This window comes from Chinchilla lanigera, unplaced genomic scaffold, assembly GCF_000276665.1.
Source record: "Chinchilla lanigera isolate Chin_1 unplaced genomic scaffold, ChiLan1.0 scaffold00108, whole genome shotgun sequence".
Classification (NCBI taxonomy): domain Eukaryota; kingdom Metazoa; phylum Chordata; class Mammalia; order Rodentia; family Chinchillidae; genus Chinchilla; species Chinchilla lanigera.
The window spans coordinates 595,017-607,934 of NW_004955509.1; the positions used below are offsets into that span (position 1 = coordinate 595,017).

Here is a 12,918-nt window from a genome sequence, read left to right on the forward strand (position 1 = left end):
TGCCTCAGCATATGACTGTATTTGGAGATATGGTTTTAAAGAGGTGCTTCCTCTGAAATGAAGTCATTAGGCTGGGCCTAATCCAGTATAACTGGTATCCTTATAAGAAAAAGGATATTAGGCCAGGCATGTTGGCATGTGCCTGTAATCTGAGCATTTGGGACGCTGAGGCAGGAGAATGCCACAAGTTTGAGGCCAGCCTGGGCTACATAGTGTCTAGTTGCCAGAGGCTAGGGATGCTATTAATCATCTTACAGTGCACAGTACAACCCCAGCCCCAGCACAAAATGACAATAGAGCTGAGGTTTAGACACCCAATGACAGATGTACTTCTCAGAGGTAATCTGAGAGATGATGGGGCACTCAAAAGTCTTTATTCTTTCTGCTTGCAATATTTTGCAATTTATGCCATTAAGGATGAGAAGATGTCTTTATGAAATTTATTTAAATTTTGCTTCAAGGCCAAGTGATTATGAAATTGGACTTTGGAGTTACAGGGACCTAGGCTCTAATGCAAGCTCTGTATAAACTTTTCTTTTTTTTTTTTTTTCCTTTTTTTCTGGTACTAGGAATCGAACTCATGACCTTGCGCTTGCCAGGCAGGCACTATGCCTCTGAGCTAAATCCCCAGCCCCTGTATAAACTTTTTACTCTATGATTTTGGACAATTTTATTTATTTATTTATCTTTTTTGTCTTTTTGAGACAGGGTCTCACTATGCAGCTCAGGCTGGCCTTGAGCTCACTTTGTAGCCCAGGATGGCCTCGAACTTGCAATGATGCTCCTGCCTCAGCCTCCCCAGTGCTGGGATTACAGGTTTGCGCCACTATGCCTGGCTTTTCCGGACAATTTATGTACTATCTTTATAAGCCTCAATTTTCCTATCTGTAAATTAGGTGTAGGAATGATACCGACTATGTTGGATTGTTGCAGCAGTTAAACTGATACAGTGTATTTGGTGTTTAGGAATTGTGTCTAGTACACAATAAATAATCAGTTAAACTTCAAGTGTCTGGAAGTCCAAATGTTTAAAACTCAAAAGTCTCTGTCAGTTACCTGGTATAAAGCCTCAAAGGAGAAAATAAAGATCAAGCTTCATTTCTCTATGATAGTGTGATTCCCACAGCTGACCAATCATTAGAATAATAAGGAGGTGAATAATGTAGACATCTAGGGGAATTGTGTAGGCAGAGAAAACACAAAGGGCAAAGACCCTCAGTGGAAGCATGTTTAGCATGTTCAAGAAATAGCAAAGTTGGACACAGTGGCACACACTTGTAATCCCAGCAATCAGAAGGCTGAAGCAGCGGCACAAGTGTCTACCTGGCAAGCGCAAGGTCCTGAGTTTGATTCCAGGTACTCCCCCCGCTCCAAAAAAAAGAAGGCTGAAGCAAGAGGATTTCGAGTTTGAGGCCACTCTGGGCTACATAATGAGTCCCAAGCCAGCCTGAACTACAGAGCAAGACTCTATGTAAAGAAAAAAAAGGAAAGGGGCTGGGGATTTAGCTCAGCGGCACAGTGCCTGCCTGGCAAGCGCGAGGTCGTGAGTTGGATCCCCGGTACCGGGGAAAAAAAAAAAAAAGAAAAAAAAAGGAAAGAAAAGGAAAAGCAAAAGAAAGAAACAAAGGGAGAGAAAGAAAGACCTGGGCATGGTGGTGTGCACCTGTAATCTCAGCTACTTAGGAGGCTGAGGTAGGAGGCTCACTTGAGCCCAGGTGTGCAGGACCATCCTATGCAAACACAGTAATATCCTGTCTAAAAAGTAAGTTGGGCATGGTGGTGCTTGCCTGTAATCCTAGCACTTAGGTTGCTGAGGCAGAAGACTGCAGTGAGTTCAAGGTCAGCCAGGTGGACAATGTAGTGACTTCAAGGTCACGACCTTGTCACAAAAAATAAAGAACAAAAAAAAAAAGAAAAGAAAGGGAAAAGAAAAAGAAAAAAATTGCATGAAGGCTAGAGTAGATATAGTGAGTCAAGAGGAAAGTTTGGGGAGATAAGATCAAAATCATAGGTTAGGAGATCAGATCATTTGTTGTGATTTTCAGTAGGTTTGAAACAGATCATTTTGATTGCTGTGTTAAGAAGACTGTAGGGAGGTGGGTGGAGTGGCATACACTTGTAATTTCAGCACTCTGAGAGGCTGAGGCAGGAGGAATGAAAGTTAGAGCCCAACCTGGGGAATTTAGCAACTTAGACCCTGTCTCAAAATAAAAACTAAAAATAAAAGGGCTGGAGATGTAGCTCAGTGCAAAGGCCCTGGGTTCAATCTTCAGTACTATAAAGACAAAAAGAATAAATTCAGAAAAACCCATTAAGTTCTACATCTCATATAGGTGAACTTTATGCATGTGCATTATATTTCAATAAAAAAAGAAATAGGAAAATGACCTAAGGAAAACTAAAAGACAAATGGCACTGAGGATTTACCTGAGATTAGAAAACATAAACTTACAGAGGTATCAGTTTGCAAAATTGTATGGTTTCTTCCAATATATCCAAAAATGTACATACAGAATAACATGGGGTGGTGCCATTTGCCATAACTCCATGCTAGCCAAAATTATGCAAAATTTGAGTTTTTCTTGCTGCGTGCAGTACAAAGACAAAGATGTAAGAAAGTTCAGGGTGCTTCTGAGAGAAATGTTCAGATGATCAGTTTTGAGACTCTGAGGTTCAGTCTGTGTAGCAAAGGCAATAAAGAAGGGAGATAGTCAGGTGCTGGGATGTACACTTGCAACCCCAGCTACTGAGGGGGCTGAAGTGAGATTGCAAATCTGACTCCGGTTTAGACAACATAGTGAGACCTTATCTCAGAACACAACACCACCAAAAACCCAAACTCAAAAAAGAATGAGGATAAAATTCAAATGCCTTCATATGATTGATTATACCTTTGACAACCTGCCCTCTTATCTCTTGAGCCTCACGCTTTGCTTCTTTTTTCACATCTTTTAAAAAATATTTTAATCTCCATAGAGAACATATTTTCTTGAGTGCTGTCAATTCTCTCTGTATGGTACAGTTTATTCTGGTATTCCCCTTTTCCATTTTAAGGTCTCAGCTTATTCATTGCTTTCTTAGAATGTCTGCTCAGATTCCTAAAGCAACCCTGCTACACATTTCTACAGCACCCTACACTTTCTTTACCTACCTTGTAAGTATGTGTCAAGCAACACAAAGATGACCATGGCAAACACCTCCACTCCATGTTAGTGTAAGAAGCCATACAGGTGGACTAATGAACACCAAAGATGTCCATATTGAAATCTAAATTCCTGTAGACTGAATTTGTTATCTCACAAGGCAAAAGAAAATAAAGGTTCCAAGTGCAATGAAAGTTGCTTATCAGTTAACCTCGAGATGGGGTGAATATCCTAGATTACTTGGGTACACCACATCTAATTTCATGAGTTCTTAAAAATAGAAGAGGTAGAAGAGAGGGGTCAGAGAGATGCATGTGAAGAGGACTGAACCACTATCACTGCTGTTTTTATTTCCTCCCGTGCTGGGGATCAAACATAGCGCTTTCTACACGCTAGGCAAGCACTCTACCACTGATCTACATCCCCAACCCTATTATTACTTTTGAAGATGTAGGAAGAGGGCCACAGTCAAGGAATGCAGGCAGCTTTTAGGAACTGGAAAAGTGAACGTTTTCCCTAGAACCTCAAGAAATGCCCTGCTAAAACCTTGATTTTGGTCCAGGGAGACCCGTATTGGACCTCTGACCTCCAGAGCCATAATAAATTTTCTTTGTGGTAATCTCTTACAAAAGCACAGAAAACAAATACAGTTAAACATTCTTATCTTGTCCCAGTATCTTGCCAAGTAGATACCGACACTCCCTATTGTACCCTGAATATCAGTGCGAATTAATCCAAGTGCATAACCCCCTTAAACCGTCTGTTATGGGCTAAATTGTGTCTTCCCAAATTTGTATGTTGCAGTCCCAACTCCCAGTTCCTAAAGATTAAAATGTCACAGTATTTGGAGAGAAGGCCTTTAAAAATGTGATTAAATTAAATGAGGGCACTAGGTTAGGGCTCTAATGCAATATGACTAGTGTCCTTAACAAGGAAGAATGGGCTGGGGTGTAGCAGGGGGCCCTGGGTTCAATCCTCAGCCCTGAAAAGTAAAAAGAAAGCCAAAAGAAAAGGAGCACCAGCAGCTTGTATGCCTATAGGATCAAAGAGGTAGCAAGAGGGTGGCCGTGAGCAAGCTGAAGAAGTGTCTCAGAAGAGCCAAACCTTGCAGGCACCTTGATCATGGACTTCCAGCTTCCAGAACTTTGAGAAAATAAATTTCTGTTGTTAATCCACCCAGTCTGTGATACTTAATATAAAAGTACTAAAAAAGTCAAGTAGGAAAGAAAGGGCTCATTTCTGGCGTATATAACATATTCCCTATCAGGAATCAGTACCCTCAAATTTCCTTTTGAATGTGCCAATGAGATTCACTAGCAAAAAGAAAAGGGGAAGTCCTTCTAAAATGCTGTTATGGTTTGTGTCTGGCTGTTCCCCCAAAGCCTCATGCAGTCAAGTGGCAGGCTTCTAGAGTTTATGATTATTTCATGGGTGTGAGTGCTGCACCTGCCCTGGGGAAAGTAGTTTGCATACAAGAGAGGGAAAGAGGCCACCCCCTGCCCTTCCTCCCTTTTTCTCTTTGCTTTTGCTGATTTCTGCTGCCATGAACGCTTGCCCTCTGCCTTTGGAGCCAGCCAAGTATGGACTGAAACCTTCATGAATTGTGAGATAAATAAACCTTTCCTTCCTTAATTTTGCGTGTTGGGTATTTTGTGTCAGCACCGAGAGAAAAGTAACTAAGAGAAATGCATTTAACAAGACATACTTGGTCTTTATAGATGATTTTTTGTAAAACCTGGAATTTCTGGGTTTATGAGGTATGGCTGGGGCTAATTATTTAAACTGTGTAAACAATGAACGGATGCAAGAATGAATAATGAATGGTCATTGCAAAAACGAATGACTCCTTTTGTGTGAACAAGGTCACCATATATAATGCTTAGAAGGAAACTTACCCTTTAATTTTGAATCCAAAATACACTAGGATGGAGAAAAAGGTGCATGTTGGGAGCTAAGTCCAGTAGTTTTGAACTTCAAAAAGGAATGTTTCACCTGTGCCTGCTGCTTATTTTGTATCCTTTGAATCACTAAGGGAATTTGGTATGGGGTAAACTGTGTCACTTATGGGAATCTGACAAATCTTGGAGAAGGCAAGATGGTGCGCAGCAACATTAGTTTGTACTTCTTAACTCGGAAATATTCCTGTTTTAAATTCTAGCAATACAATTTCACAAATATACTTTGGATAGAATAATTTGCTATTTTAAGAGTTTAATCATAATATAATCAAAATAATTTGATAAAAGGGACATACATGCATTTATTTGAAACTTTATTATATAAATTTTCATTTCTTTTAAAGATTACAAAACCTGTTCTATGACAGGAATACAAGCAATATTGTTCCAGGATTATTCTTGGATACATCTGAAAGAGCTTAGATTACATATTAATAGTATGATTTGCAAACTTCCCAGATTAGACTCTTAAGTAAAACAATTTAAAGTATTCAGTGATATTTGATACTTTACAAGCATTTCATAATTATGGCAGCAGTGCCAAGCAACTGATGTAATTTAACCACCAATAAAAGGTACAATATGTAAGAACTTGTGACATGGTACCTTGGGCTTCTGGCATGCCTTTACTAGAGAGAAACTAGTATAAAGTAAGATCATATATAATAGTAGAAAAATATTTGTGATTTTTTTCTTTTTTAAAAACTGCTTAAGTAGATCCCCACCCCATTCCCACCCATGGCCAAAAATGGAAAATAATTACATCCCTTAGGTGTGTATCTTCCCTTTTGTTTAGGGCAAGAGTTAAGATAAACTAATACATGTACATAATTTTAAGTGTTACAAACTCATCACCCACAATCACTAAGGATGCTAATGAGTGGCAATACTTTGAAGCTTTTGTAAAATTAAAAAACAAAGCTTTAGATGGTCAACTACACTTACAGAAACACAAACCGAAATCTTTATCCTTATGCCCTTGCTTTGTATTTAACAGTTCTAAATACTTGTTTGAAAAACTCAGTATACAGTTCATTCAGTACTATAGTGATAATAGGAGTAGGATGCTCACTTCCATTAGATATTGAACTAATCTACTTACGACTGTTATAGTGACTCTCTTCTCATATAGGTTTACACTTACTGTACTCAAATGGTATGTGCTCTAAAGACATTTTCTTGAGGTGTGCACCTCTGAACTTAATCTCTAAATTTTCCTTTCCATTAATCTCTATTCAAAATGTCATATACTTTGCTAGTTGCTCTGGGAGAAGTCATGGACATTTAAACAGCTTATCATGCAGTTCAAGGTTACATGGCAAAATAATGAGCAAAGTGCCTTAAGAGGTAGGAAGTAGGCTCTTATCTCAACCCTTGGTATGCCCTGTTACAAACAGTTAAAAGACTGGAATCAAAGTGGTAAATCTGACACTAGTAGTAACACTAGGCTTAAGAAAATTAAGTTGACTTAGTTACTAGAACTGTTTGAGAACACTCAGTCACACTGGAACCAGTTACAAGTTACTTGGTCACACAGAATACAGCAGTGTCAAAAATACATAAAGCACACTGTAGATACAAATTCTTCTTGGCCATCCATATTTGAGTATTATCATTCTGTAGATTCTTCACTGGAAAAGTGGTTTAATGTGGCTCTGTAGAATACCACAGTCTCAAGAAAGTGAATTCATTCCTTCATTAATTGGTCTCCACCAACAGTCACTTGGGGAGACCAACAAAATGTAAGCAACCTGGGGTTGAAAAGAGGACTGTTTTCATTAGTTGAAATAAAAAATACTGAGTTAAGTCACTATATCTGTGAGTTAAATAAGGCTCAAAGTATACGTCCAGTTAAGTCACAGCGAGTTGGGCCTTTCAGAGGGACAGATGTCTAGGACGAGACTGGAACCTCCTGGTTTAAGCACCAAGATCAGGCATGGAATCCACCTATTTGTTAATCACAGAAAATAAGCCTTTCCTTACCCTTTACATTCCTAAGTCTCAAATGCTCAATACCACCATAAGATAGAATTTACTCTAAAAATATCATAATGTAAGCTTCAAAATGGTAGGTCATTTATAAAGTCCAGGGATTAGAGATTATCAATGCCATGCTGGAATGTGTATCGCTGGCCTTCACAGTGACTAAACACAATACCAAGGCCCCGAAATCTTGAATACTTTTCTGCTAACTCATCCGAGGCTGTGCCTATCCCAGTCTCTTTCCTATTAAATATATTCTGCTGTCTCTTGAAGCCTTTATACTCACCCACCCTCTGTTCAAATACTTCTTGGGCTAAGGATGCAGGGCACACCTAAGTGGATAGCCCCACTTCCTCTGATATCCCCGGACCCCCATAGCAGCCACTTGTTAAAAACAGATTGGAAATGGTTGGCCCAAAACCCCTCTTTGGAGTGCCCTGCATGGGAAATGTGGAAACTCTATGGCATACACACCACAACCACTTCTCCAGACACTCACAAGTAACTTCCTGCACACGAGCTTCATAGCATCTCTACTTTGGACCTTGCCAAAATTATTATATTTTTGGAGTCTGGGGATTGCTTGTGAATAAATATATTCACATCAAATCTGTTCAAATGAAATGTCTGATGTACTTAGAAGATAACTCTATGAACCAGAAGGATGAAATGATTCATAAAAAGCAAAAATAAAAAGGGACAAAAAACTTACCTTAATTTATTATCATTCAAAGGGGAAAGATACAAAACACACAGTAGTATAGTTCATACTTTCCAGTATGTGTTTGGTAATGTTAAATGCAATCTCTCATTTCTGATATTATTTTGTGTTATAAACTAAGAAGTTTTGTAAGAGTCCTGATAATTTAGCTGCTTCTTTCACAGTATCTTTAGGATTAAGACTGACAATTCCTGAGAGAAGCCCCAGAAACTGGCAGCAACTGGTGCAGGGAAGAATATTTTAGCGGCCTTGATACCTCAACAACAGAGGCTGGAGGAACTGGACTTTGAGAAATTAATGAAAAGGTTAACCCAGTATAAGTACTACATTTACAGCACATTGTTGCCCAAAGGCAGTGGGAACACTACAATTACTGATGAAATAATTAATGTCCATTAGCTGCTTTTTAGGCAGAAAGCCTTCTGTTTTATGAAATATAAGTTTTTTTCCTACAACAGAATTGGCAGCTTGACTAGACAAAGGAGGCAATTATCCTTGCAAGAAATTAACTTGGCATCATATACCAGTAGAAGATTGCCCTAAGAAACATATAGTTTTTTTTTTTAAACTTAGCTACTGGTCAGGTGATAATATAAAGGAAAGATAGCATGGTGTAATGAAGAAAAAGAAACTCCTGTAAATGAGGACAAGCTGAGGATTCTAGTCTTTGATTTGAATCTCAGGATCTTTATATGCAATCTGAGAAAACCTGACCAGGTGACTTATAAGGATTTATATGCTTACTTGTGGTTCTAAAAGACTATGATGTAAAGTATACCTAAGTGATTATGAGTAGCATCAGTGTCAAAAATCTGAAAATATATCTATATTCTGTATAGTTACATTAAAATTTGAAAAATTACAAGAATTTGGGATGACCACGGTTTGAAACACTGAATAGAGAAAACAAACAATTTTCTTTCCAGGCAATAGAAAGTAGCTTCTTAATTGTTATCCATATACTCAAAAACTTCAAAAAACTTTAGCCAGATCTTTTGATATGCCTCCTCTTATATATTTTTCCATTTCGAATATAAACTTTTATTTCTATGCAATAATCATTTTATGTCATTGCGCAAAAGGAATGTTATTGATTTCCTCTCTTTAACTGCATAGAGGAGAATTTAAGGAATAACAAGTGGCTTTAAAAACATTCAGATAAAACACACTCTTCTTGGCTTGGTGTATTTAGGGGAAGAGTTAAAGCTTCGAGCAGGAGAATATTTCTGATGTAAATGGCTTAGTATATGACTTAGAAAGATCTGTTTGGGCACATTCCTGATGAGGTAAGTTAAATCATTTTTTCCTTGCTCCCATGTTTTTTATATTTCATACTGATATATGCTAGGTAGCTTGGCAAAGATGCAGGTAATGATGGGTACAGAAATTCCTTTCATCAGATAAAATTGTGGAAACCAGCAAGTTAGATGTAGACAATGAATACTGTAATCTAATCAGACCCAAGGGTCATTATGAAAATTGATCATTTCTGAAGTCAAAGGCCATCATCAGGAAGGATTTAGGAAATAATGCTGAATGTTCACTTGGCCTACTTTAGCTAAGATTTTAGGTTAGAACAGATACTGTTTGATCAAGAATGTTTTATTTCCCTAGAATAAGAAATTTAAATCTGATTTTATATAGAGGCCTGTGGCCTTTATTACATTCAAATTAGTGTTTAATATAGACTATCTATTTAAACAGAAAATATCCAATAGGACTTAAATTACTGGTTGTTAAATTTTCCTTCACTAACCTCTTTACCATGACTTTAAAGGTCTTTGATATATACTGGCAAAATTCCAAATGATATGCCAAATACTAAGTATGGATACTATGTAAGATTAAAAGTGCAAGGAGTACTTCCTTAATTAAGGAAAAAAGGACCCTAAGGAGTTTCAAAGTACATAGACTAACTTCATAGATGTATTCTTGATTTCATGCCACACACATATAACTTTCTCTACCAAAAGAGCTCTCTGGTTAGTTTGACAGAGCACCTGACTTTAAGAAACAAAAGAACCAATCAGTGAAACAGATATGGGGAAATATGTACATTTTGAAAGTGTTACATTCAACAGCTGTTCCACAATCTGGCCATTTTTAGGGCTGTCCAACAATACTGTTAATCCAGGTGAACCATTTAATCAGATTTAATAGTTGATTAATAATAGATTCCAAATTAAAAAAGGCATGTGTACATTAAAGAAAGCAGTACAGAAATGTACTGTATATGAACTGTTTACAAAAACATACAAAATGTTGGATGGCACAAGGGATACAGTGCTAATATAAACGGATTGTTTAAGCTAAGTGCTTAACATAAACTGTCCATCCCTATAGCTAACAAAGAATATTTAAGGGACATGAAATATTTTCTATAAAAATAATGCTATATGGTGTAGAGTACTTTATTCAGTGTATTTTAGGTGGAATTCATATGTTCATTATTTTTCTTGTTGATTCAGTGAATATATCTTCATCATGTTTCATCCAAAGCTCCAGGAAAATCTAACTTGCTAACAATCATTTAAAGCGAGAAGAGACGAAAGCAGGAGCAGCAGCAGGAGCAGCAGCATTATGGGTACCAGCTGGGACAGTGTGTGCTTGCAGGTCTCTCTCAGATATGTGCTACCTGTCGCCAGAACTTGTGCTATCAGCTTATACCATGGTACCAAATATCTCACTGAGGTCACTTCACAGGGCTGTTGAGGTGATTTTTTTAATACCTCTCCGCTGAGCAAGAGTAGAGCGGCCTACTGGTTCCAAAACTGGTGACTGATTACGGTTTAAAGCAGAATATGTAGCTGCCATGGCACCCTGAAAAAAGGAAATATAACAGAAATAATATGTACCCATATATGAAGTAAAGGGTTTTATTGGCATATTTTTTCATATGTAAACGTACCTAGATTTTATTAGTTTCATAATGAAAATAACATTGGTCAACTCTTCTGATTTAACCACTGTGAAAAGACAGGGATTGACTTAAAACCTGCAGTCTTCACTTTTCTCAGGGCTATTTAACTTTTGTCTTTGAAATCCTTTAATATGAGAGGCTGCAAGGCATGCTCTTTCAGTGTAGAAAATCCATAAGCTTATCTGTCATGATTGATTCTAAATAAACCTACTTATGTAGACTGACAAAATTCAAAAGTCACCCTTAATTTCGTTACTGATTTGAGACAGGGTTTCACTACGTAGTTCAGGCTGGCCTTGAACTCACAATGTAGCTCAGGCTGGCCTCGAACTCAGTGTGATCCTCCTGCTTCAGCCTCCTGAGTGCTGAGATTGCAGATGTGTGCCACCACGCATGGCTCATTACTGATATTTTGGTACACCTTGATTTTTTCGTTTTAAGTCACCTATGTAAGAGAAATCCATGCTAGAACTAGATGCAGGCTGAAAGGGAAAGGTGCTGGGTCACAGAGAGGGCGACATGTGGAAAACAGTGACTGACTCGTGCTGCTTACCTTTACTAGATGTGGTGCATCCTGCCTGTTTAGTTGGTATTGCGGCAGTTGGTCCCAGTGGACAATCCAAGGATGTCTGAGCACAAGAGCAGCAGTCAGTCTCTGGTGAGGGTCTACATGAAGCATCTTTGACACCAGGTCCTGTCGTGAGAAACATAAAACAAGATTAATCCTTTTTTGATTCTATTTCTGTAGCACTTGGTACTGATAAGCATTCTTCCTTAGCTTTTATGTCACGATTATTTCCTGATAAGCAGCGCTTTGATCAACATGACAATTTGGAAAAAAATACTCAAGTCTCTTTTCTCTCTTATTGAGTAACAGTAATTTTGGTATATTACAAAGGAGCAATTTACCACATTTTATGTACCTGTAAGTACTTGGTTCTTTTTCCTCAGATTTTCTGTTTCCTACATTTTTGGAGGATCATTTTTAAATAATATCAACTACTTAAGTAAGGCTTTTTGTATGCTGCCAGTAATACTGAAAAGCAGAACATGAACATCCAATACTAGGAATTTAATTGGAGGGCTCTAAATGTCCACCCAGAAGATTATAGAGTTCCTAAACTTTTTTCTTCTTCAAAAGCAACTCATGAATCTTACAAATAAGACTGGAAAATACAGAGAAGTGAAAGAACATAAAGAACACCCACACTAGAGTTCTTCCAGAGACAATCATTGTTAACAGTGCCTATCAAACACCTTCCTATATATGCAATATAGATCCATGTCATCGCTACCTGGTTTTATACCTTTCAAAATGACAACATAACTGTTATTTATAAAAGCTAGAGAAGTGAGGTAGGAGGTTCATCAGTTGGAGGCTAGCCCAGGGTACGTAGTAAGTTCAAGGCCAGTCTGGACTACACTGTGAGAACTTGTCCTAAGAAAACAAAAACGAAAACAAAAAGGCAGAGGAGAACTCTGGCCCCGTGATGCTTTCAGTTCAGTGAGGAAAAGGGAAAGAATCAATTACAAAGCAAATAAGAAGTTCTGATAGGATGGACAAGTACAAGGTATAGCTAGAAGAACATAAAGAGATCTATGACCTGAACTAGGTGGGCTGGCTTAGAAGTGACTTCCGAAGAGGAGAGACCTGAAGGATAAGCAGAAGCTAGATTAGAGAAAGGAGGGGGAAATAGTGTTTCAGGTACACAAAAGGGAGTGCACTTGGAGGAAAGCCCTCGGGTCTGAGATCGTATCACTGCTGAGGAACTGACTGGAGTGTAGCATGGTTGCTGTATGTATACATTTACTGTCAAGGAGAATGTGACAGCCAATGGAAGTATGAGAGGTGAGAAGGGACCAGATCAGTCAGACCTTTGTAAGCCATATTAACAAACATGGACTTATTCTGGAGGCAATAATGCTTTTAAAGCAAGAACACGATGCAGTCCAGTTTGTAGTTTAGAAAGATCACACTAAGTATGAAAGAAAATGGATGCAGGCTGGAGGTAGCCTGCAGAATTACTTTTTTTTTAAGACAGGGTCTCCATATATAGTTCAGGCCAGTTATGTAGCCTAGGCTTGTCTCAAACGCGTGGCGCTCCTCCTGCCTTAGTCTCCCGAGTGCTAGGATTATACGTGTGTGCCACTATGCCCGGCTCTGGAGACTCTTAATTTAGAGACCAGTGAAAG

At 38.3% G+C, this 12,918-nt stretch overlaps 1 protein-coding gene across 3 annotated transcripts in view; it reads right to left on the reverse strand.

Moving 5' to 3' along the window:
• Positions 1–5,398: 5,398 nt before the first annotated feature.
• Rps6ka3 (ribosomal protein S6 kinase, 90kDa, polypeptide 3) overlaps positions 5,399–12,918 on the reverse strand; it is a 101,419-nt gene continuing 93,899 nt past the window's right edge. For all 3 annotated transcript variants that reach the window (XM_005407812.2, XM_005407817.2, XM_005407814.2), the window contains 2 exons: positions 11,279–11,419; positions 5,399–10,625 (listed from right to left, as the gene is read on the reverse strand). In XM_005407812.2, coding sequence (XP_005407869.1) covers positions 10,503–10,625; positions 11,279–11,419 — 264 coding nt within the window. In that variant the 3' untranslated portion in view covers positions 5,399–10,502. The remainder of the gene's footprint in view (positions 10,626–11,278; positions 11,420–12,918) is intronic.